Below are 24922 nucleotides of genomic sequence, written 5' to 3' on the forward strand. Positions count from 1 at the left end.
GAGCACTAAAACTATACTGAAGCCCCCTCACTATGGTGTGTTTCATAGACTGTGAGTCGCTTTGGGGCATTGAATCTCAGATAATTGTAGTAAATGGATCAGTTGAAATCAACATCTGTATTCTGTGCATCTTCTTTGTCTGCAATTACGCTCTTGTGTGGCTTGTGGAGGTGCAGATTTGAAAGGAGATGCAGATTTGAAAGTAAATCTTATATTTCTTATACAGTTAAGCCTGCTTATAACGAACCTCCATATAGCAAATTCCTGGATATAACGAAGTTTTTCCTATTCCCCGCCGTTACTCCATAGAAGCACATGTATTTGAGACGTCTACGTAACGAAGTGGCAGCAGGAGACCCCCTCGAAATAGCGAATTTTCCCCGCCGCAAACCTAGAGATTTTGCCCCAAATTTTGTTATTTTTGCGCGAGCAGCAACCGGAAGCACCTTCTCCGCCGAGACGGAATGCAAAGCGGCGGCGGCGCGCGCGCTCGAATTCACGGCGACTGCGAGGCGAGCGAGTGCACGTGTCCGTGAGTGCGAGCGTGCGCAAGGCGGGCCTGCATCCCTCGACCCGGCGATCTTGCCGCCGCGGGCTCGACCTTTCCCCCTCCCGATAAAACGGGTTCTAAAATTGCCTGCGCATTAGAATTGAGTACGACCCTAAATTTGCGCTACCATATCGCCATCGGCATTTCAATATGGCCGCCTCCTACGCACTTCGAGCCTAGCTCCCGTAGCTTCGACCATGTGCTGTAGTACGTGTGCTTAGGCATTAGTCTACCAATTTAGTTAAACTGCGAATGTTTACAAGTTTATACGGCCGCTAAAACTACTATCCTTACTTCATATAGCTGTCTGCTAATTTGCTGTGGCAATCGATGCTTCACCTTTCGGGCGAAACTGGACGTTTTTGTTCATCGCAACTTTAGTGTATTGGGAGTAAATCTTGAGCGATAGTTGTATTTCTGTATGAAAGCATGAGGTGCGCCGTACTGTAAAGGATTATTTTCCCTCTCTTTCGGTCACGAAAAACGGGTGCGTGTTACAATCGAGGGCGCGTTAGAATCTAGTAAATACGGTAAGCATTTCTTTTTCGAATTTTCGTGCCGAACCTGCATATAACGAAATCTGTCGTAATTTGTCAATTTTGTTGTATCCAGGTTTAACTGTAACAATCTTATAGACAGGCTTGTACGTTACATTCCTCACCTTAGTGGCTATGGCATTCTGCTGCTGAGCAATAGGTTATGGGTTTGATTCCCACCCGTAGTGGCCTCATTCTGATGGGGAAGAGTGTGAAAGCACTTGTACAGTTTGATTTAGGCACTTGTTAAAGTACGCGGAATAGCTGGGATTTACTTGCAGCCCTTTACTACAGCATCCCTTGTAGCCTATTGATGCTGTTTTAGGATGTAAAGCCTCATCAATCAATCAATCAATCAATCCTATCTATATCTTTCTACTTTGCATTGTGACACAACTGATAACAGCAGCTGATGGGAATTAATGAAGTGGTATGGAAGAGAGACAGCTTTGAAGGCTTGTAAAGGACATTTTTATTGCCCTGAAAAAAAAAAAAAAAGACAATTCCCCCCGACAGCTTAGCCATATTCGTATATCACAGATCCAGACTAGAACAGCTAATCTGTAACGTTTGCTTTTGGGGGTAAAGCTGGAACCGTTCTTATGGCAGCTTTTCTTGGGTTGGACAAGCCTAAAGATCAGTAAAGTATAGTCATTCAACAGGGTTAGATGATTTATCTGTTTGCTGCACTACCTGATACTAATTATTTTCCTGCGCAGTTTTAGCTAGGAAGGAAACCCTGAGATATTTAGTGTGCTTTAAATTCAGAAAAGAGAGAGCAGACTGTGCACTCATATAAATACTATGAAGTTGGAAAATTTGTGAGAATCAGGGAAACAGGCATATTTAGCTAGCATGCAGTGACTGTTTGCCAAGTTTTTAAACTTTTTTCACCTGATTGATAACGGAATTCATGTAATTCACCATATTCTTTGTTGTGAGGAACACACTGCTTAGCCTGTAGGGAATGTGTTCTTGACACAGGAATCTCCAGATACATGCTCAGAACAGCAGCTTTGTGACATTCTGCCACCCCAGCTGTGCCGTGAGCATTTGAGCACTTATGTGCTGGTGAGAATAGTGTTGTTCTGTTTGGCGTAGACCTCCCAAGCGCACTTTTGAAGCCATCCGCAAAGTCCCAGCACTGCTGACACCCAGCTGTTGCACATTGCTAAGACTATTAATTTGCTTTATGTTGTGAAACATCCTGTTTTGCCTGCTGGTTTGTGCCATTAGTTATCAAAATACATTTGACTTGTGGGCAGGATGTGGATTGCCTTTTGTTTTGCATATGGAGGCCATATATATTTATTATATAAATGAGAACAATATCTGCTACTGAATGTTTTAAACAAAGCCAGTTATGAGAAGGAACAGTAAAATGTTGTTATCGAACGACAGCATTTAAGTAATGTTACTATTTAACTACTGTATGAAGTGATGCATGGAGGCACCTATTAGTTTGTGTCCTCTGATTAGGTGAAGAAACACTGAAAGTAACGAGACTTTTCGTATTTGAGATTGTCTTCATTGCACCAGTCTAATCGAAGTATTGTTTTTTTCTTTAACTTCAAATAGAATTTACATTGTGATTTATTTGCATAAGTTGATTGCACTCGATCTAAGGGAGGTCTTAATTGTGTCAGATCTATACTATTTGAAAAAGATAACCAAATGTGTAACAGTGCTATCAGATTTTTTGTTCTTGAAGTTGGGCCTAACAATTCAAAAGTACTATTGATTTTCTTAGGTTACAAATAGGTGAGAAAAAGCGGAAGTCATAACCAGTCAAATTCATGAGTTCTCTCGTGCCACAAACTGAAGACCGATAGCAGTGCTGTGATTCACAAAGCTGCAGAGACCGCATCTAGCGAATTTTTCCTGTGCTACACATGATGGAGCTGACTGCATGTGTGTTGATCTTTCAGGATCTCCTGAATCAAAGCTTTGTTAAGGCTGCTGTTGGCAGGTAGCAGGCACTGTTTCTGGCAGGAAGCAATATTCTAGATGCAGAGACTGCAGCTTAGCATGGTCACCATGTCCAAGGTGAGAGATCTGGGTGCTCACGCTCTGGCACCTCAGCTGTGTTGCTGCCCAGTTGGTAGTGGCACCGGAGCATGTCCTGCCATGGACTTGTCATGGTCCTTCTTCAGTTTTGTTTGGTCATTGTACTTGCCCAATAGCTGTGGCAAGTCATAGGCAATTGTAATGTCCAGCTTGTCGAGGGGGCATCCTTTGAAGTAGGTGCAGGTGGCAGTGAGGGCCTTGAAGTCATACATGGGGTTCAGCTTGAAGAACTTGTAGTAAAGTTGGGGGTCTGGAAGGTCGTAGCGACTGACGTTGCTCAGTCTGCTGAGCCCTTCGAATATGTGGTACTTGTTTGGGTCTTTGGCAATCTGTTCCGCTACTTTCTTTTTGCTTCCAAACATTCCCTTCTGCTTGTAGAATGTGCTCAGAAAGCAGTCAACAAGCTTTGCATGGTTGCGCACCCGTACGGCATGTCTGCGGGCAAAAGAAATGGTGTTCTCTACACGCTCGTCCATTATTTCGCGCAAATGCTCAAGCAAGGCCAGTTCTTGCTCCTCGAAGAACTCTGCAGGGGTGCCAGTGTGGAAAGGCCTCGAAGTCATGGACACAACATGGATGATTGGCGCATCACTGCTCCCCAGGAGTGGAGAGACATTCCACAAGAGCTGTCCAGTGACGCGCATGATGTCGTGAGGCTGAATGAAGTCCGCCTTGTTGAGAATGAAGCGGATCTGGCCTTCGCGACCTTTCAGCTGGTCTAGGAGAGTTGCCATTTCTTCCCCTATTTCAAGCTTGCTCGGGTCAAACACAACATATATGGCATCGGCACGATCGATGAACCATTGGAAGGCATCGTTGAAAGGGTAGTTCTCTATTTTGCGCTTGTCAAGAATACCAGGTGTGTCCACGATGGTCACCTGAAATGGAAGGCCCACACTTAGCAATGATTGTTAGTCGTGGAGGCTGGCCTAATAATTAATGGCCTGAGGAGTGTTTCTGTATCCGGTCATTTAAAATTTTCTTTGTGCTGTACTCGAGGTTGGTCATACCTTTTGCAGCAGTGGGTGAGGCAGGCCGATCCCTTTGAAATGATCCAGGAACCCTTGGCCAAACTTTTGGACGCTTGAGAAGGCCCAGTGTGCAGCCATTTCAGTGCCGCTGAGTCGCTGAAGCTTGTCGGCGTAGTGAATGATGGTGAAATCAATGTCGGACGGCTGCGGACCTGCGTCATACCAGGACCGATATCATCAGACACGGAAGCTCTTCTCCTTTTGTTGTGATATTGAATAATGAGTACTGCGCACCTGTTTTGAGGCCTGCCTTGGTATGCTCAGTGCCCAGCAGGTAGTTTATGATGCTGCTCTTGCCAGCGCTCCAGGGCCCAAGGAAAAGCGCCATAGGCTTGTTGAATATTTCAGCATCTGAGTCAAGGAAAAGGAGTACGGTGAAGAATCCCTCTGACTGGATGGTCTAGCCGTTGATTCAAAATCATTACATATGGAACTATCCATGTGGACATGCTTCTTCTAATGAAACTTCCTAATCAATGAGCAGTTGTCCTGTATACTTGCCTCTATCGTAATGAAGGTGCCTCACAGGCCTTTCAATTATGAGACAGATATTTACTTTATGGGCTAAACTTGGTGCTTAAGCAAGCTCCAGAATGCAATGCGGATTTAGCCAACTAAAATTAACTCTTTGGACTATGGTGTGATAGCTACCTCCAAGCAGCCTGGTGCTGATGTCCTTGAATTTGTAGAGCTTCTCCATTGGCTCAATGGCGGTCACGGAAAGCTTCTTCAGTTCCTTGAGGATGGACTCGATGAGTGCCTCTTCCTCCCTGTCCTCCTCGGTTCCAATCTCAGCAAAGCCGAGTACGTCAGCGATGTGCTTGCGTGACCGGGGCCCAGTGCGGGTCCTTTCCACTTCTGCTTGTTCCTCGGATTCCTCCAGCGCACCTGCTTCCTCCTCCTCTTCCACTTCCTCGCTGCCCTCTTCTTCCTCCTCTTCCTCCTCAGATGCAGCCTCCTCCTCCTCCTCTGACACTGCTTCCTCGCCACTCTCTTCACCTTCCTCCTCTTCCTCCTCCTCCCCATGTACTTCAGCCTCAGCGCTCTCTTCCTCTTCCGTTTCCTGGCCTGCTGATTCGCCTTCTTCCTCGTCGGCCTCCTGCGGCCGATTTGGAATGTTAGCGCACGGTGGAAGATACATCTGTGCTTTTACGGCACCATCTGTCTGTAGCAATATACCATGCACCTGCCAGCTGAAACATCTTTTTAATAGTATCTAGCCCTGCTTCAGGCCTGGAATTACCGTTGTAACCATGGCACAAGTTTTAAATCGTATAAATAGGTGCGTTATGCGCTTGTTTACTTTGCTGATACTCGAAAACATACTCAAGGAGAAGGGACAAGACAAGGCACTGTCTTTTGTCCCCATGTATCTGTCTTCCTGTTAAAGTCCCTTTCTTTTCGTGTTTGACCTATCATTTGTTACAAAAGTTTCAACATTTCTATGCTTCAGTCACATTAGAGACCACTATATTCAGGATGCTATATATAGTGTTGCTTGCATGTTATCATAGGAACTGGCCTGCCATTTTCTGTGCACCCACAATCTCTGTTGTGGCGGCCTTGTAATTCTCACCATTTCCGCAGAGTATAGCTGTGGATCAAGGCTTTGTACGAGGCTCTTCTTGTCTCAGACACCTGGAAACAGTCTGACTTTATCCCTTGCCTTTGATCCTAGTTCCAGAACATGTGGAACAAACCTCGACTTATGATCAGCCATCCCATAGCCTGATGAACAGTTTGCTAGCCTGCACCCTGTCATTGGCTAAGCAGGCACATATAATATAGAAGAGGATGCTTGCCAATTGATTCGAGGAGAATATGTATTGACAGTAAATGCACGCCTTCCTATTTGTTTTTCTTGATTTTTATTTAACATTACCGTCGTTGGCAGTATACATCGCCGTGGGAAACGACCAGGCAGCATCTTCACGACCCAGCAGTGTGACATATCTCGAAACAGGCATGGTTGCATGTGCTAGGTCCAAAATCAAGGAGAATGTGAACTTTTTTACGTGTGACTGAAAGACAATTGGGAATCGATCACTGGAATTGCAAACTGGTGTCGTTTGGGATGGGATGGGATGGGATGGGATTGGATTGGATGGAATCCAAGGTTGATTGCAGTAAGTGAAGGTGTGAGACAGGGCACCATTTCCTGCCAACTTAGGCGGCAGTGGTCTTCTTGGCCTTCTTGGTTTTCTTGGTCTTTTTAGGCTTGACCTTTACCTCCTCGCTTTCGACGACCTGCTTCTTGGGCGGTTCCTCGTCATGCATTTCCTCTGAAGAACCAGCTGCTCCGGCGTCCTCGTCTCGAGCCTTGGCTCTGCTGCGGAATTCATCCAGCACGGGTGGCTCCTCGTCACTGCATCGAAGTAGAAGCGGTTTTCAACTTTTGCCTCAGTGACCAGACTGTTTTTTCCTGGTCCCCATTTTCCCAGCTTAGGAAACAGTCATAATAGTCGGCTGAACTCACTGCTCCTGAAATTTTGGTTTTAGGGACAAGTCCATAATTCGAAGGCACATTTCTTGTTTGGTCAGACTGACCTTTTTCGTACAGGAGCTATGTGCAAAGGGGGCAAATAACCCAGTGCTGCGCTGCTAACAGCCCGGAACCTGAAGCTTGAGCATTTCACAGTTGGCTAGCCGTGATGCTGGGTTTTGTTGCAACCTACGTCCACCAGCTATATTCGATTTTTTTTACTGCCCCAATGCAGTGAAAAACGAATTCATGTGAACGTAGTCGGCCCTGTCTGTCATTTCGATTACATACCAGCATGACACGCTTGCATTGTGCTCATGTAAATTAACTTTAAGTCCAGGTGCCGGAAACCATGTGATATACTAAATCTATTGTGTGGAGTTAGAGAGATGCTTTTCCCGATAGCTTGTGGAGCCATGAACAAGCCAGAAGAACACGCATTTTCTTAGTGGGTGGGTACTTGCCTGGCAGCCTTGTCCTCAGGCTCTTCTCGGGTTATCTCTGCTGAGTCGTCCCTCTCGATGGGGTGTCGTTCGACATACTCTCGGACGGCCTCGAGCGCCAGCTTGCCGCAGTCCTCCACCGTTAGCAGGACTGGCCGTGGGGGCTCGCGCACCACGGGCTCCACCGCCTTGCCACGCTTGGGCGGCTGGTACACGAAGCCCGCTGCCAGAAGGGAATCCTTGTTCACTCTAGGCTTGCCTCCTGTCTCTACACTGTGTTCCCCATGGTATAGTTCTGAACCTGATATCCCTGTGCTGAATCTTAGCAGAATTCTCAGGCGGTGTTTCTGTCGCTATTGCTGACTGTTCACTGTGTTCAATCTCTGGACACACTGGCCAGCCTGATGGAAACGAGTGCTCTTGGACCCCTGGCAGTTTACGCCAGTATTATGTCTTGGCCCAAGTGATCGAACTATTTGGGGACCACCAAACCGGACGCGTTGTCAATCGAAGGAATGATTTTTTGTTCGAAGTGTAATCGGCATTTGTCTTCAGGTTTTCCTTAGTGCCATTATGTCAATCTCATTATATTTTTCTGGCATTCGCTTCACTGTTGTTATTAGATTTGCATTTCGAAAAATGCACACAATGCTACCTGACTATGTAGACACTGTGACTGCCTCCATTTTCGTTTTTGTGTTTCCTCGGTTCAAATTTTCCAGGTTTTTGCAGTGTTTGTGTTTAAATGGCTCTTTCTGTTACTTGCTTGATCTGTCGGCACTCCTAGAGTTGCGTCACCGATTGCCAGCATGCTTCTGATATTGTTGTCATATTCCTGCGCCTACAGAGGTGAAAAGCTGTTTACGCAACAGTAAGGTTCTTTGGTTTTGGTTGCAGTGGACGGGCCTGCAGGTGTGGTATTATGGCCAGTGTGTGTGCCTGCAAAAATTGGTCTTACCGGGAATGTTGTCCTCCGACACCATGAACTCTGGAAAAAAAAAATGGCTTATCACATTCCTGAATGTTTCTTGGTGATGCACTGTATTTCTTTGTTTTATTCATATCTGCGCACTGTTCAAGGAAGCTGCATATTTTGTAGGATTTATTGTCGAGTTAATAATTTGGGGGGAAACGTCTCTTGCAAATAGTTCTCCCCCCGCAATCACTATCCACCACAAAAAAGAAATTAAACAAAATCACGGCTGCTGTAATGTAACGATTCCTACTGCTCAATTCTATGCCACTCTTATCTACTATTCATCTTGTTCATAAGCCAGGCGAAGTGCCACTCTGACAGCTGATGAAGCGCATTGGAATGGAATGGTTAGAATATCCCGGCCCATGATTCGCACGCACAGGAAGAAAAAGTGCCGCTTTTCTTCTTCAGTTCCTGAACACTGCACAGGCCGCGATAAGGCACGCACAGATATAGGAGGATCTGCAAAAAGCAGCGCGGATGCTATATGAAATCTCAGTGCACAAACGCACTCACAAGGCAGGGTGTTTATGTTGCAAGAGGGATGGAGCACGCGAGTACACACATAATCGAAGCACATACAGGCACACCTTGTTAGTAGGGCACAGCAGCAGGCTCTGTCACAACAGGGGAGCTTTCTGTCAGTGTCCACCTAGTGGACATGTCCATTTCGTCTACTGTTGAAGTTCTGATAGGCTGGGCTTGTGTGCGCTTCAGGAGGAGCCAGGCACCACAGCCAATCAGCACTTCAGCAGCAGACGAAATTGACATGTATGTCCACTAGGTGGACACATACAGAATACCCCCTCCCCTCCCCCCGTAACTGTGATAGGCCAATAGAGTGATCCCGTGCTCACTCGCTTACTCACTCTGGGAGCAATGGTGATTGACTGGCTCATTCTGTACATTCTATTCATCAATGGCAAGGAGACAACACAAAAAATGGGTCACACACAAGAGCTTGTCCAAACGAGACAGATCAACAGGAAGATAGAGACGTCTCCAGATACATCTCTTGTTCGACACTGATGTTATGTTCAGTCTCCATATTCATGTTAACCTGTCTTGTTTGGACGAGTGCTTGTGTGTGTGTGTGTCTTATTGTCTATGCATTGTCTATATGTTGTGTGCTTCACACCGTTGAAAATAATTTACAGAAAACTGCACTGACTTGGCCCAACATTAAGAGCTTTGGACTGGCATACGTGTGCAGATAACTCTTAAGGTGCACAGATATTTGAAGGGATTAGAGAATCTGTATACATATGTTTATATACAATGCTATTAGCAGAGATAAATACTTCATACAAAAGTATGAGAAGGCAGAAGTTTCAGAACCTCTTGATGACAAGCAGGATAAGTTGCTGGGGCCGTTTGCAAGGCTCGCAAAGCTGTGAAGCTGAGGAGGAGGGGCAGTTCCCCTCTTTGTTTTAGTGATTTCGAGCAACACGAGTGCCAGTGGGGTGGGGCCCAAGAACAGCCACATTTCCCACTGTATTTATAGGTTTATGACAGCATATATATATATATATATATATATATATATATATATATATATATAATTTCTTGCACTAGCTTGCTTACTAGTTTTATGCTGGCTCTCATCCAAGTCTCACCTTGAACCATGCAAGCTTTCTCAAAATTCGAATTCATATTGGGCCATATAGCACCTAATCCTTGTAATATTTTCCAGAGTGCTCGCTGTTGTCCAGAGGGCTGTATCTCCAGTGTTTTCACTTTGACTCGAAGATGAACGGCCAGAGTTGGCTGAAAGCGCTTGAAATTATGAAAATCAAGTGTAATGTACAAGTGCAATTACGGTTATGTTGATAGGCCATTGATTACAAGACAATTGATTAGTTCTGTGGTTGACTTAGTATGGTTTATGTTTTTCTTTTCAAGGTACGCGGTAAAAAAGCAGTGATTTCAAATCTGACGTGTGTTTAATTGCGTGACTCTTCTGATCTGCAGATTGTCGGCCGCCCACTTGCGTCCCCCGTTCTTGCTTTCCTTTTTCTTGTAATACCGGAGCCTTTTAGAGGACGGAATTTGTTGCGTTGCAGCACCAGCACCACTGTATGTTTTGTGCCAGTGGAAATACGCGGTTCCGCGCCTGCGCTTTGTAATCAGTCAGCGCTTCACCTTTTGCTATTACAGCTAACCACGACGTCCATATGACGTCGCTGCCCGCAGCCTTGCTCGCAGCCGCTTGCGTTCTATTCCGCGCTTCTCTCGACAGGGAGACCCTCCTGCCGGGGTCTCGGATATCTCTCGCCTCCCCGATTTCCCGGCGCCTGCCCATGTCGGGCAGAGTCCGTCCTCGGCTGTGTGTGGAGACGCTCGGGGAGGTTTTCGGCGTGTTTGTGCGTGCGTCTGTGCGTGTCGTACACGCCTTGATTAGTCCGCTTCGCTGTTCCTCGCTCAGGGGACCGCGGTGGCATTTAGCGCCCCCGGTTACCGTGAACAAGTGGTGGGCCGCTTTATTTTGGGGCGTCGGGGGCGTATTTATAGCGTTAAGCCCCGCTCGGGACTCGCTGTGTCTCCCCGCCGCTCTGCTGGCTGAGCGCGGTGACGGAGACGGGAGGAGGCCGCGCGTCGGCGTCACCCCTTGCATACGGAATGGCCGCCGAGACACCGTGACCCACTGGGGCTATTCATTGACGAATGCTGCACCTTGACCCGGCACCTATGCCTTAGCCGACTTACCGTCGTGCCGAGAGTCTTTCCTTGGCGAGATCTCGCAATTTTATCCCAATTCAAATGTGCAGCAACTGTTAACGCGATGCACTCCATCAACTCCAGGAGAAAATGAGGCATAAGCGACTGTACTGAGAACAAACATGCAGGTTTCGAAAGCTGCGCGGAGGTTAGCTAAATGCGCAGTGTGCCGAAATGTGCTGGTTGGATCATCCCTGGGGGGGGGGGGGGGGGGGGGCGGTGACGAACAACGTATGTATATGACTTGACGACGGAACACAAAGCTTTGAATGTAAACCTAAGTTTAACTTCGCTCCACACTTTGTGGGTTCCATTTTAACTAAATCGACTTCTGCATCGCCACGAGCACGACGCTTTCTAACTTCGTCCTTGCGTTTAATATTAGAGCACGCACAGGCTGTACTATTACTGTAATATCGTTATTCAGAAGTGTCGCCGGGAACAGTATAGTATTGTTGGCGGCAGGCTATGATATGCTCAACCAATATGTGCAGCATTCTTGAAATGTGTAAGTCCGCGTTTTAGCTGGTGTATATGTTCGACAGCTAAATAATGGTTATCAAGCCGGTGTTTATATATAATTGCTCTCCTAAAAAAGCCGCGCAGCACAATATAATTTCAATTCATCCTCGCTCAGCACGTAAGAAACTGTTAGGCCGCCTATTCTGTTTAAAACGTCTTCGTGTCGGCGTCACAGTAATGCGCTATTGGTAATATGGCTGCGTCAGAATAGACCATACTAGTGAATTCATAATAGTTGAATGTGAAGCTTTAAAACCTCTGTACGCTTGGAACATGGCGAGTCGTGCGTACTCGCCTTACATAGCGGAATGTTCCGGCGCGCATGGGCAATCGCGGTTGTCGCGAGCTCTCCGGGGCAGCAGGCGGTTCCGATCAGGCTGACCTTGGCGCACTGCCAGGAAGATAGCATTACGCATGATCGGGATTTGGGCACGTCTTCTCCGCGGCTTATGGGCCTCTGTGGTGGCCCGTCTATACGGCTCCAGCGGCTCTTTGCCCTTGTAAGCTGGAAAGTCTTTTTTGCGACAGGCGAACTTGGCTGAAGCGGTACAGGATGTGCTGGCCGTTATCCCTAACGACTGTTCATCTGAAACAGTCTTCGTAGATGTATGCTTTCTCGCGGACTGTTAGGTTCGATCGTGCGTGTCGCAAATGGGGAGGGGTTCGTACGCAGCCGCGAGTTGCCAATCACCCGAAGAAATAATGTTGTCGAGCAAGCCCCCTGGGCGAGAGGAACTGTCCACAAGCTCTCGGCGGACCACACGGATCCGTGTGGATCCGGGTAGAATTTGTTGCCCGTGGCATAGCTCCAATAAGGCGCCTCCCTGCCCACTTTCTGGGCTTTGATAATCGTGTGGTTGGTTGTACGCGAGTGAAAACACAATGTGTTAATTGCGGTGCTTGCGTTTTCAAAGTTTTCGCACGCATAAATAAATTCTGTATCCTATAACGCTGTCGCCGTGGCTACCGATGTCCTTGCCTCCCCGTGCAACCCTCATCGGGGAATAAAGCCGTGCGGAATGTGGAGTTTCCCGACGTGGCGCTTGTTTCCGCGCTATGCCTATACGTGTGTGGTCCGCAACAGCCCCCAATAGCGCGCATCCTTGAACGCGTGACTTTCAAATCATCTGCATGGCCTGGTTATATATACACATAATCCAAACAACAAGTGACATCCTTCGCGGTGTTAGTGAGGAGAAAACGCTCGCTGCTATGCTATCTCTGTGGTCATTTGAAGATTCCAGAACGTATCCGGCCCATTTTGGTCAATCGACCATCTACACCTATATAATCAACGTGTAAAGGTGCGCTAAAGCAGCGGTGACAAATCCACCGTGCGGCCATAACCCATCAACCTGCCGCAGTGACCGTTATACTTGCGAACGTCTAATCGAGGCACCACCACGAAGGTGGCGCCTATAACTGCCTGCGGCAGCGGTCGGAGCCGACCTTGCATCCGTTTCCAGGAGGTCAACAGCGCGCACACAATCGTAGCGTATACGTTGCCGCAGCCGGCGGGTCGTGGTCGGCGCCTCGGCGTTCACCACTCACCGTTCACCCAGAGGCCGATGATTCCTCCCAGGGCGACCACCATGATGAGCACTCCTCGGGCGTCCAGGCTGACCTTCTGTTCGTCCGCCGCCCGTGCCATGTCGAGGCCGCTGCTAGAGCGTCGCCGCTTCCGCGCTGGTCGTCGTCCTCCCGCTCAGCGGCCGGTCGTTTGTTGTCCTTCGTTTCCGTTGAATCGATCGCGGTCGCACCACGGTGTGCTCTGCTGCTCCACCACAGCCAGCACTAACCCGACCGTGGGCTTTTCCCAGGGTCTACCCGCAGCCCCGGTTTCGTCCCGTCGCCCGCTGCCGCACTCGGGGGAGCTCCGGATTCGAGCTCTGTGCCTCCTTCGCTCGCCTTCCCTCTCTCTCTTTCTGAGGGGAAGGCGAGAGGATAGGGGGAGAACCTAAGTTTGGGACCCCGGCCCTTGGTCCCGTGCCAGGCTCGGATGCACGGCGGCGTCTTAGCCGCCTCATCTCTTCTTTCTCGTGCTTTGCTGTATAGAGGATGCGCGCTGTGTGTTGTTCGTTTTAGCCCGTCCGCAGCATCTCCTCCTCCGACCGTGGCTCAGGTGTGTCCCACTCGGGGACGATGGAATGTGTTTGGCTTTCCCTTTGCCGTCGCAGTGCAGTGCGTGGTGTCGGCCGTGGCGGTACCTTTCCCTTTCGCCCGCGCTCACTTCGGCTCCCGTCTCTCGCCGCCGATGGAACTGTGCGTAAGCGTCGTGCGTGGCCGGCAATTTGCATCGTCCGCCACGCACGAGATAAAGAAGATGTTTCAGGGGCATTCTTCTTGGCGGAGGGTGGCCCGGGTGCGTCTTGCGGACGCGCCAACTCCAGATCCTGCAGTGATGCAGTGTGTAAAAAAAGGACTGAATGTAATTCTATAGCACCGTGGAATCCCGAAAATGCGATTGGAGATACGCGTGTATGCCTTTTCTCCTGCCGAACACGTGACCAATAATATCGGGAAGCGTACGTTATACTTCTGTCGCAGTCCTTTCTTTCTTTTATAGCCCATATGGCATCGAAGTAAAAAAAAGAAAAGAGAATAACGGAGGGGAAGAGAGAGGGTAGACTCATCCGGTGCCAACAAGGTTTTGTTTTGGCCTCGCTGAAGACAAGTTCTCTTGTCGAAACGTTGGCACGGAACTGTGCACTCTAAAAACAGAGAAGTGCTGCCAACTGCTTTGTGCGGCTGTGAATGGTTGACTCATGTTTAATGAACTCCGCTTTTTTTTTTTTTTTTTTTTCGAGTGTTATCATACTCCCCGAGCAGTACGAAAGCTCTCGGAAACTCTGCCTGCCCTTGCAAAAAATGACGTGTGACATTCAATGTTATGTCAACATATAGAGATATACATGTCGAGATAACAGGCAGTCGACAAAAGTGCGACAGTGTCTATAATGCGTCGAGCTATCTCAACAGAAAGTGACCGAAAGGGTGACGCATTGTCTCAAACTTTTATAAGGGTGTGTCCCGGTTTAAAGTGAGCGTGGTCTTTGGTTGGGCAAATTCTCTAAGCGAACGCATTCTCGTCACTTTGAAAATGTCGGAAACAAAGTTAAATTTGGAACAGGTAGCTACTGCCCATAAATGATTTGTCAGCACACCGTTATTATTCTTTGGGTGTAAGGCTTTCACTCCTAAGTACACTTTGGCCTATACGGTTGTTTGTAGCCAAACGTGATTCGTGTGGTGTTCTTTTTTTTTTTTCCCCCAGCTCTTGTTTCCCCACTGTTATGACGCTTCCCTGCTCTGCCTCCTCTTATTTCTCGTACGTAACCGCAACGCACTTTCAGCGCCACGCGAAGTGGAAGGTCGAGAATCGCTTTAATATTGGTAGTGCGCTCCAGTTATGCTTTTCGTTGACCCGTTTCGTTTGGAACTTTCGGCGATGTCCGTGCGCCGAGACGGGGATTTGTTTCCCCGCCAATAAACCCCTTTTTTGTTGGGTTTCCGACCCAGTGTTTGCGGAAGGGCTCGCGAGTTCGCTCGCGGCCAGCTGCTGAAGGAGTTATGGCTTTCGAACAACGAAAACAAGCGCGTAAATTTTCGTGCCTCGGCTTCTAGCCCGCTTTAACTCATTGCAGAGGGAACGCGAGAACCGAAGCGGCGAAAAATAGGAGACAGCGGAAGCTCGGCATATCAACGCTCTTTGATACAGCCTAGCGACGCGCAGGTAGCTTTTTCCTTCTTTCTTTATTTCCTTCTTTCTTTCTTTCTTTCTCTCTTTCTTTTTCGCGCTTTTTTTTTTTTTCGCGCTAGACCAGGTGTCAGCTAACGCGGACCATGTATGAATGTGAAACCGAATTCCGTGCGGATGAAACCTACTTTTTTTTCTTGTTTTTTTTTTTTTTTTCTTTTGATCTGATTTCGTTGGCTTTCTTTTAAGCACGAAAAAAATAACAGTAACTCGTCGAAAACTGAAAGTGATGCTTTCAAGTGGGCTCTACAAACTTTGCATTGACAATGTGGCCGTAAAGTTAATAATTAAAAAGTTTAATTACTCAGTTCTGATTACTTTATCAATAAGAACTAGTCGTGGGCGAATATCCGAAGTTTCGAGTGCGAATAGAATATTTCACGCTAAGCATTCGTATTTCGAAAATTGGAAACTAACCAAATATTTCGCAACAACAGACTGTTAATGTTTTGTTACTGTACTCCATCTTCTAAACAATGTATCGCAAATTATCAGATGTTCAACAATGACCAAAGCTTTCGAAGGAATCAAGGAATAAAAGGGGTAATGAAGGATTTGCTTTCGGTTTCGCTGCGGAAGCCTACATGGCAACCTATGAGCGTTGTTTCTAGTCTGTCATTTAGTGTTTTTCGTATATAGTCTAGTCATGTAGAATTTTTATCTTTTACGCGCTGTTCTTTTCCTCGCAACTGGCCATTTCCACGTGTTTACGGCACGAAAATACTTGAGTAGTTTTGAAGACGCGTCCTTCTTAGGCTAGTTCAGATCTATTTGAGGTTCGTGGGATCTGGCTATCTAACCACTTTTGTCTTGTAAATTGGACAATTTGAGGCCTTGTAGTGCACGTAAGACAACAAAAAAATGCATCAAAATGAAGCTTGGATAGAAAAAAGACCCATCAAGATAGCGTAGAGCTTTGTATGCGTAATAATAATGCGTAATTAGTAACAAAATGCCGAAATGAAGTCCAGATGTGCTCGTTCAAACTGCGACCGCCTAAGACCTGAACCGGAAGTGTGACTTTACTGAACGAAAAATGTGGGCCGATCGCGGAGATAGTGCAGTCTGCAAAAGTAACCTGATCCCAAAGGTAGTGCCGTCTGAAAGGAAAGTAACGAATAGTAAAGGAAGGGCCCTGGTACGAGTGAGATAGTACTAAAGCATGGTAAGGTGGCATATAGGTGAAGTTAAGGCGGCTCAGCAGCGGTTGACATCGAAGAAATAAAGACAATGTCTTGTGGGGGAGCATCTCTTGCCTCGGAAATAACATACATGGAAATGCATGGAACAACAAGCCACGTGGTGCATTAATACGCCCCTGAAGACCTTGTCTTTCTTCGATGTCAACCGCCGTTGAGTTGTCTTCCTTATATGTATAAACGACACATTAGAGATGTTAAAGGATTTTGAATAGCGCAAGTACGTGAGAAGAATACAAGGAAAGACAGAACACTAACTTCCAACAAATTGTATTCGTGATAACAACGGCTGATGTATGTACATCAACGACAGCACGTGACAGCAACTATTCACCTTCTTAGGAAGTCAATCTCTTTATCAGTCACAGGCAGTGACTGAGTACTCACACAATCTGGACCGAGCCTTAAGATCAGATTGGCTTCCATAATTTCACGAGTCAGCAGGTTACTGGGAGTGAAGTCCTGAGATAGACATTAGAGATATTTTCCCGCAACTTCTGATCGTTTTTTTTTTTTTTTTGGCAACCATTTATTTAGCGTTTTTCAAGCGAAGCTTGTAGTGACTCATTTGTGTCGGGGTCGGTGTACGCGGAAAACTATCATCATCAGCATTGGCTCGAGCGTCGTCGTCTTTTCTCAGCTGGCTTGTTGGCGCCCCTCGGGTTGCGCTCGGGCTCATGCTCGGCACGCGCTCGTGCCACTGCTCCCGCCTTCGTCGTCGGCGGCTCCGTTGCCGCTCATCATTCTAGTGTAGAATTTTACTTCTCTTCTGTCATCGTAATGGGGAGACCGCGTTTACGAGGGTATGAGCCATTGCTTAACTCTTGCCCTACCATGCGGAAAATAGGTGTTTTTGTATGTTACGGCAGATGTTCTTTTTTTTCTGAAGGAACTACTATTTAATGTAATACCTAAACAGAAAGCAAAATTAATGCAATTTTCAGGCATAAAAGTTTTATTAACGAGATGTATGTCATAAAAAAGATATAAATTGTTAAAATCAAGATTGTGCGATAAAAATTGCACAAAGTTTGTAAAGACACGCTTGTCTTTACAAACTTTGTGCAAGACACTAAGAAAAAATGTTGCGAAATTTATGAGATATGCAAAGTGTATTGCCGTCTATTAGACACTATCTCCGAAAAAAATCAAAATTTTTCATTGAACAGGTATTCCGCTACAAAAATTTACAGTTGGGTGTGCCGGGCTGCGGTCGCCGATGTTCCGGGCTGGTTTGCGCCGTCGTCGCTTTCAGACTCAGTCTGACGAAAAGTCAGCGTCCTCTGACTCGCTGCTATTCGATATATCGATAAGAGCAGCCGCAGAGGCAGCGGAATCGCGATATCTGCGATCTCCCGAGGCGCGCGCGCCGTTTCCGGAGGCGAATATTTTTGCGTTCTGCTTTGACGATCGCGAAACTTCGGAGCGCGTTTAAAAATCACCACCTGGTGGGGAAAAAGCGAACTGATTAGAAAACAAAAAAATAGTTTCTCTTCTTACACGTCCGAAGGCGTAGTTTGTCCGTGAGCGGCGCGGAAGGTCTCGAAAGCGGCGTTTCAAACCATCGATAGAGGGATAACCATGCCCAATGGGTGCCGTGCGGAAAGAGTTAAAGGGGTATGAGCCATTCATTGCCTTACGTGACGGGCAGATTTAATTTTTAAGCAATTTAATTTCGAAGAATCGCAAGCGGCAATGGCGGGCGAATGCTCTAACCACGCCGCCGAGCAAACTCGAGACATCGAACTACAGTTCCTAGAAGTATATTCTAGGCACTGTAATCGAACGCAAGCGACAACGGTGGTCCACCGTTGTCGACATACCCATATATAGAGGTGCCGACCCGACCGTGAGGTCTTTCGTAGCCGAGGCTCGAAAGTTGCACGAAAGGAAAGGAAAAGTAGAAGGAAAGGGAAGGACAAGTAGTATGAAAGGGAAGGAAAAGTAGTAGGTCAGGTACACACACAAGCTTCACTTACCCCCATTTTCTCGACAGGGGAAGGGCTGGTGGTGTGCTCCATTCCATACTACAGCCAGTAAGTTCTTGGGTAGCTTGTTTACAACCATGCTAGCTCTAAGAAAACCGTTCGTCCTATGTTTCGCTAAACGTCTCCACTGGCTGCGTCGTCAGTTACGTCGTTCTCTACGTCGCACCCAAGCGCGCGCGCCATTGGCAGCGCCGTTAGTGACGTCGTTAGCGAACGCGTTCCCGCCATTGCCAGGTTGAGGCTGCTCTGCCCGCAACGCCGTTTCCTCGGCTCGCCTTTGTCGGTCGCATGCGTTCGATATCTCGAGTTAGCTCGGCGTCGTGGTTAGCAGCATCCGCCTGCCATTGGTGCTTGCGTTCCACTAGAAACACAAACATGTAACCAATAATTGAGAAACGCTTCAATACAGCGTCGGAATTAACCCACCGCTAAACACCGGGGCCGCACGTTTCAGCTTCGCTGGTTAACCATCTGCACGTAGTGCTTGGGCGGTTTTTTAAAGTGGAAAATTGGTGATTATACAGAAATAAATATTTATGCAGTAAGTAAATGCGTCTGCGTTTCACTGTTCGATATTCGATACTTACTATTCGTATTCGATGAATGTGATATTTGCTCACCTTTAAAAAGAGCACAAATAATATTGTATGCTGTTCCAGGATGTTGCTAACGACATACAGTGGGTTTCATCCGCCAGTGAAAAGGAAGACCAAGTTCTTGTTTAAAAGTGGTAATCTTACTTGCACCTGCGCTACAATTAAGTCTGGTGAGAGGGATTTTTCAATGCCAGAGCTATACAACAATAATGTCTGCGAGTGAAGTTTTGAGATACACATTTGCAGGAATCAATTGTTAGAACGCAAACTATGCGTGTTCCATTTTTGTATTGGTGTTGTGTGTACATTGTACTCTCTACAATTTCTCCTTGAGACCCCTGATTTTCACGATTACGTGCGCGCCTTCCCAAAAAACTATCACGCCTGTCCTCTTGCCTGGCTTTCTGCCGTGAGTTAAAAAAAAACGAAAAAAAAAAAAAAAACGAGAGTATACCGTGTACAAATCGGCAACTCCTACTTCTCGTCGTACCGCATTAAATGCTGAAACAGGAACACCCATGTTAGTGTCCTGACGTCACCATTCATGACTGCAGTCTTCGCAGCGCAACACCTCTGTTGGTTGCTCTGACGCCACTCGCGTCGTGATTCTTCAGAGCTTCTGCGCACGTCGATGATTGACGGCACAAGATCTATAATCGCGAACGAACTTTTGGAACACAAACTCCCCCCTCCCCCCCCCCCCCTCCCTCCCAAGAAAAAAGACGTCTTAAATTGAGTGGTACAAAGCATGGGTATGCGTGTTAGTCCTAAGCAGTACATGCATGTCCCAATTTCAGGCAATGCAGCCGCACCAGAAGAAATTTTGAATTTTTCTCGCGGTACTGTCACGAAGCACAATCCGAAACAAAGGGAGCAATGCTGGAATTGAGAAACAATGAAGGAAGTGAAGTCTCCCAGACGCGGCTGTGAAGTGTTTCTTAATGCGCATCGTACTCCCCTTAAATTAATTTCCCCAAAACGCTGGGCGCTTTTGTCAGCCAATCCCCCGAACACAACACAGCCTAGCTTGCGGGAAGCTGTGTGTATAATGTGTGGCCCGACGCCTCTTTCATATCCCTGTTCTATTACCTACATTGCTCGACATTTCGTTGCGATGTCTCGAGAAATGGGGAAGACTGCCAAAAATCGCTGCGGCCACCGTATTGAACGGCACTCTACGATATCGGTTATAACTTATTAGAGATTAGAGAGAGCTTTTAGCTTGTCCGTTTGCGGTTTACCGAGATATATATGGTTGCATACCGGCGAGGTGATGATGATTATAATATAATGTCATCCCCTTTGAAACGGGGCGGTGACAAATAGTAACCTAGCCTGCTTGATTTAATCAGGTAGGCTATACATGTTTTTTATCTAGCATTTTTGTATACATATCCTTGATGGCTTTTTTTTTTTTTTCCCCGCTTCAAAAGGCTGCTATGACTAACAAGTCCGGTCGGAGCAATCTCTTCCCTGCTTTTTGTCCACCAATTATCTAAACGTATCTTGCTTATCTTGACTGCTCACCGGTTGATGCTTCCGTCCGCTTTAATCCAAGCGCCTCTGGAAGGTGTACGTTCTACGGTTATCACTGGGTGACCCTTCGCATTCCATTAGGATGTGCTGATTGGTGTCCTGATTTTTGTTAGAGCATACTGCAGGTGTCCTGCTGCAGCAAGCGACATCTTGTGACGCTTCGTCGAGCCACAATGCCTTATAAACACGTTTTCGTGAAAGCTTGTCGACAAAAAGAAAAAAGAAAGAAAAAGAAAGAAAAAAAACATTAAAAAAAGCAGCGTGTCCGCGATTACGCCGCTGCCGAAAATTTACACCAGCAGCGAAGTAGAATACTTTGTTACTGCACTTACACTAGCTCTGGCGTTGTTTGTCTGGTCGAGCTTTGCGACACCACAGGGCGTACAGTAGCTACAACGCTGGTAGCGACATCTCGCGACACAGAGCTTAACCAGAGAGCACACAAAGCGAACGCTGCAGCAACGTTTATAGAAGCAGGTTCTATAAACGTTGCGCTGCAGTGCCTTACCATATTTCTGCGTAACTGCTGGTGCAAAGCGTTCGTAGCGACATAATCATTATCGTGCAGCGCTTTTATGATTTTCCTTCGACGATAGCACTGACGCGACACTGAAATTTTAAAACGCATTGTGGTTGGACAAAGCGCCACAAGATATTTTTATTTATTTATTTATTTATTTATTTATTTCGCCACGTTGCAGCTTATGTTTCTTTCAATGGACGATGACTTAGGTTGCTGACTCCACCATGGCATTGCCAGCCGGTGGCGTAGCCAGGGGGTAGCACACCGGGTGCGCCCCCCCCCCCCTCCCACCGGAACAATATTGCTGACTACGCTACTCATAAACGCATGTGCATGAAGCATGATATGTGGCGATATGTGATATGTGCGTGTGTGTGTTAATTGCAAAGCAATGCGAGACAGTCAGGGGCGATGTCAATGTGTCGTATGCAGGCCAAGAAGCTACAGGAGCACCGGCGCAAGTGGGAGCGCAAGCGCGAGGAGCGCGAGCTCAAGGAGCGCGCCGAGAGGGTGCGCAAGGCGCGCGAGGAGCAGCAGCGCAAGTACGAGCAGCAGCAGAAAGAGCAGCTGGTGCGTATGCATATAGTACATACACAGAATGATTAACCAGGAGCCTGGTTTGTGATTAGAGGACTGTATTGGTGTGACGTTTTGTAGCGTATAGCGGTCATTGGTCTCTTCACTGGCTTGGATGTGTCCACTGTTGGTGGACAGTGTTACCTTCGTGTACGCCGAACGCGTCATTAACGCATGCACATTACACCGCATAATTTAATCGCAGTTGAGGAGAAAATTTGACTATCTGCTGTTCATTGAAAGAGTGAAAGCTGTTCTTTCTGGCAAAGGTGGGATCAGTGAACGCTCAACAGTAGTTTTCGTTGTAGCCGGTGGCCTGACACAGGTAATACCGTCGCGGTGTCTTTCATAGCTGGGGTGCATTCTGGATATGTGCGGCTACGTTTTTTTTTTTTTTTTTTTTTTTTTCTCCGCGAAACGATCTCGCTTGTCTCGGTGCAGGTTCAGAAGTCAAAACACCACAGACCTTCGGTGGTGTGTGCGTGCACCTCGGGCGTTCTGGTGCAGAGCGCGAGGTCGCGGGTTCGAAGACAAGCCGCGGTGGCGCCCGCACTGCTTTGGGGCGGAAAGCAGAACGCACGTTCGCCGAGTTTCTGGTGCACCGTAAAGGGGCCCTGAACAGCTTTTTATCGAAGTGGAGAAATGCATTTGAAGTGAAAATAGGCTAGTTCAGAAATACTTTGCCCAAAAAGTACTTCAGTGCGTTCAGCAGAAGCGGAGTTATTGACTGCCAAACATGGCCTCTGCTGTGCTCCCGTTCCTTCTTCAATGCCTTGCACTGCGAAGGCTACGGCGGAGGGCGGCTGGGCCACAACGCTCCACCTTCGAAATGTCACAGTTCAAATTTCATTTTGGAATGTTAACGTAGATACTTCGACTTCCGATTTTGGTGCCTACGACGCGCTAAACGTAAGCCAAACGCGGCTGTCCTCAGCGAGCAGCAGTGAGCTTAGCAAGTGGACTCGTGGCGGCACCTCGCGGCGGCCACGGTGTAGCCGACCGCAGCGTCTATTAGCAGCCGCGTATAGGAATGTGCATTATTACGAAATAAAGCATCCAGAAAAGAGTGAGGATCATGGCTTCTGTTGAAACGAGAGCATTTGAGAGAAAGGTGACTTCCCGCTCCGAAGCTTGCAAGCTCCATGCACCGCGCACGACAGCAAAACTTGGCTGAGATACTCATTGCAGCGTATGCTACCCGCGGACTATGTTATTTCACCAAGCCCGAAGGGTGGTTCATGGCCTCTTTAAAAAAAACCTGCTAGTCAAGATTAACCGGGAACCTTGCATCACCGCGTTTGTCATAGCCCGCGTGTTTCTGTGGTACATTAGGACGAATAAATAGGTCAACCAGACATTTATTAATGCGTTAGCATTAGGAGTGGCCAAGTGGAAAAAAGAAAGTGTATGTGTGTGAAGTGCGGGAAGCCGGTGGTCTACTCCTGGCCACTGTCAGTTGCACGGCGCTTCTCGTAGAGGCAGGACGTGCGTCGAGTGAGCTCCTGAACATCACTTTGCAACGGAGTGAATGCGGTTTAAATCATGGCTCAAAGTCCTCAAAGTCCGGGCTCAAAAGTCCGGACCTCAAAGTCCGGGACCTCAAAGTCCGGGACCTCAAAGAGGTGCGACGTAATGCTAACGCATTTCTCTCGCATTTACCGCTAGATCGCCACTGGAAATTTTTTATTAATTTACTGACTTATTTATTTAACTTTACAATCCTGCATACCACTCTGTGGTCCAAGCAGGTGAGGTTATACAATATACAATGTAACAAAATGAGACACCCAAATAATAAAGGTATAAACACAGCAAGAGCTTGTCACTACAAGTAGAAATCGGCAGCGTCGGAAGTCACGAACAAGGTCATTTATATGAAATACACTGTCGGCGACGCATATGTGATGCAGGATGACGACGACCTCGGCGGCATGCCGGGCTTCCCGGGAGGCATGCCCGGCGGCATGCCCGGCGGCTTGGGAGACTGTCTTCAGGACCCCGAGATCTTGGCCGCTTTTCAGGTGAGCCGAGTACAACTTGAGCCGCGGGGAACGCGCGCCTCATAAAATATGCGGCAGGTAGAGAGGCAAACACAACTCCGAAGCACGGGGCGAGGGTAGCTCACGAAACATGCCAGACCGTAAGACATGCTGAGCCGACGTGGGTGAATTAGCGGTGTTTGGCAGGCAAACCTTGCGCGTTATCGTGTCGGTACCGTGCGCGGCAGGCTCTGAGCAGCGGGACAGGCCGTAATCATACCACGCATTTTACGACGATTCCTGAAGGTCAAAATGTCCGTGAGGTACCAGGTGTTCAAAGAAGGAATATGGGTGAACTCCTTGTGCAATGGGGCATATGTGGTAGAGATAGGAAGGGGTAATACCCGACACTGGATACGCGTAACTGTTACGCGTACCTTTACACCCTATTTTCGACTATCTGCTCATCGTGACGTTGCCAAACTGTTAACATGTACTACAGAGTGCGCACAACAGAGTCCTCGCTGCTCGTATATGCATATTGATTCGCGCGTGGTATAATTGCTTATAGTGCTTATAGCAATAGCACAACTCGATATCTTCACACGACTGTCCCTAATTGCATAACTTCAGTTTTGTTTGTTTGTCGCGATTGGCCCGCTAGAGGTAAGGAAAGAGCTTAGGCAAGGACACCGTTGAAACGTGCATAAACAATTCTTTTTGCGGATGTGTTTTTTCGGCAGGATCCGGAAGTGGCTGCGGCATTCCAAGATATCAGTCGAAACCCAATGAACATCGGAAAGTATCAGGCCAACCCCAAGATCAAAAACATCATGGCCAAGATGGCTGCAAAGATGGGAGCCCAGGCGCCGCCGATGTGAAACGACGCGTAGTGCTCACTTTTGCCTTCATATTTCTCTCTCTCCTTTTTTTTATACTCTATACTGCCAGTGAACTTACCATACCTTTAATTTTAGAAGACGCTTGCTTGAAAGCGCGCTATCTCTCTTCTCTTCTTTCAGGCAGTTACCTCTGAGTGCGTGTGTGTTGAAATAAAGCAGTTTGAGTCTGGTAACATGGTGTGAACAGCGGTTTTTCTCTGTGGTGGCAGTGGTTCCGTGCTCTCGAGTAAAAATGTTTTCGTTGGTACCCGGCTGTCGTTATAACCAAATTGTATTCTCTAAAAGATTCTTTTAAAAAATTAGTGGACGTTCGTCGCGCTTGCTGACGTGTGGTCCATCGAGGGACGGACACAGGCGGCAACTCATGGTAAAACACACAAAGAAGTGTATATACAAAATTAAGCATGTGTTCCACGTTTGTAAAAATTTAAGGCGAAAGCCTGATTGCACACTTGACACACTTTTTGTCACAATTAAGATACGTTTATGAAAAATTGAGGAAACTGTCCATCGGAGCGCACGAAGATCACTGAAATAGCCG

General features: G+C 47.3%; 2 protein-coding genes across 3 annotated transcripts in view; one reads left to right on the forward strand and one right to left on the reverse strand.

The window, feature by feature from the left end:
- The window catches only part of LOC119449511 (hsc70-interacting protein-like), a 91643-nt gene extending 67089 nt beyond the window's left edge, over window positions 1-24554 (forward strand). For both annotated transcript variants that reach the window (XM_037712693.2, XM_049665271.1), the window contains exons 10-12: window positions 21357-21494; window positions 23411-23521; window positions 24223-24554. In XM_037712693.2, the coding sequence (XP_037568621.1) occupies window positions 21357-21494; window positions 23411-23521; window positions 24223-24360 (387 nt within the window). In that variant the 3' untranslated portion in view covers window positions 24361-24554. The remainder of the gene's footprint in view (window positions 1-21356; window positions 21495-23410; window positions 23522-24222) is intronic.
- LOC119449510 (sarcalumenin) lies at window positions 1535-13259 on the reverse strand. The gene is made up of 8 exons (XM_049665270.1): window positions 12877-13259; window positions 8068-8097; window positions 7131-7332; window positions 6414-6549; window positions 4836-5283; window positions 4419-4535; window positions 4164-4336; window positions 1535-4031 (listed from the first exon to the last, which is right to left on the reverse strand). The coding sequence occupies exons 1-8, from the start codon at window positions 12974-12976 to the stop codon at window positions 3165-3167; spliced, it is 2073 nt and encodes a 690-aa protein (XP_049521227.1). The 5' UTR covers window positions 12977-13259; the 3' UTR covers window positions 1535-3164.
- Window positions 24555-24922: the final 368 nt, after the last annotated feature.

This window comes from Dermacentor silvarum, chromosome 4 (assembly GCF_013339745.2).
Source record: "Dermacentor silvarum isolate Dsil-2018 chromosome 4, BIME_Dsil_1.4, whole genome shotgun sequence".
NCBI lineage: Eukaryota > Metazoa > Arthropoda > Arachnida > Ixodida > Ixodidae > Dermacentor > Dermacentor silvarum.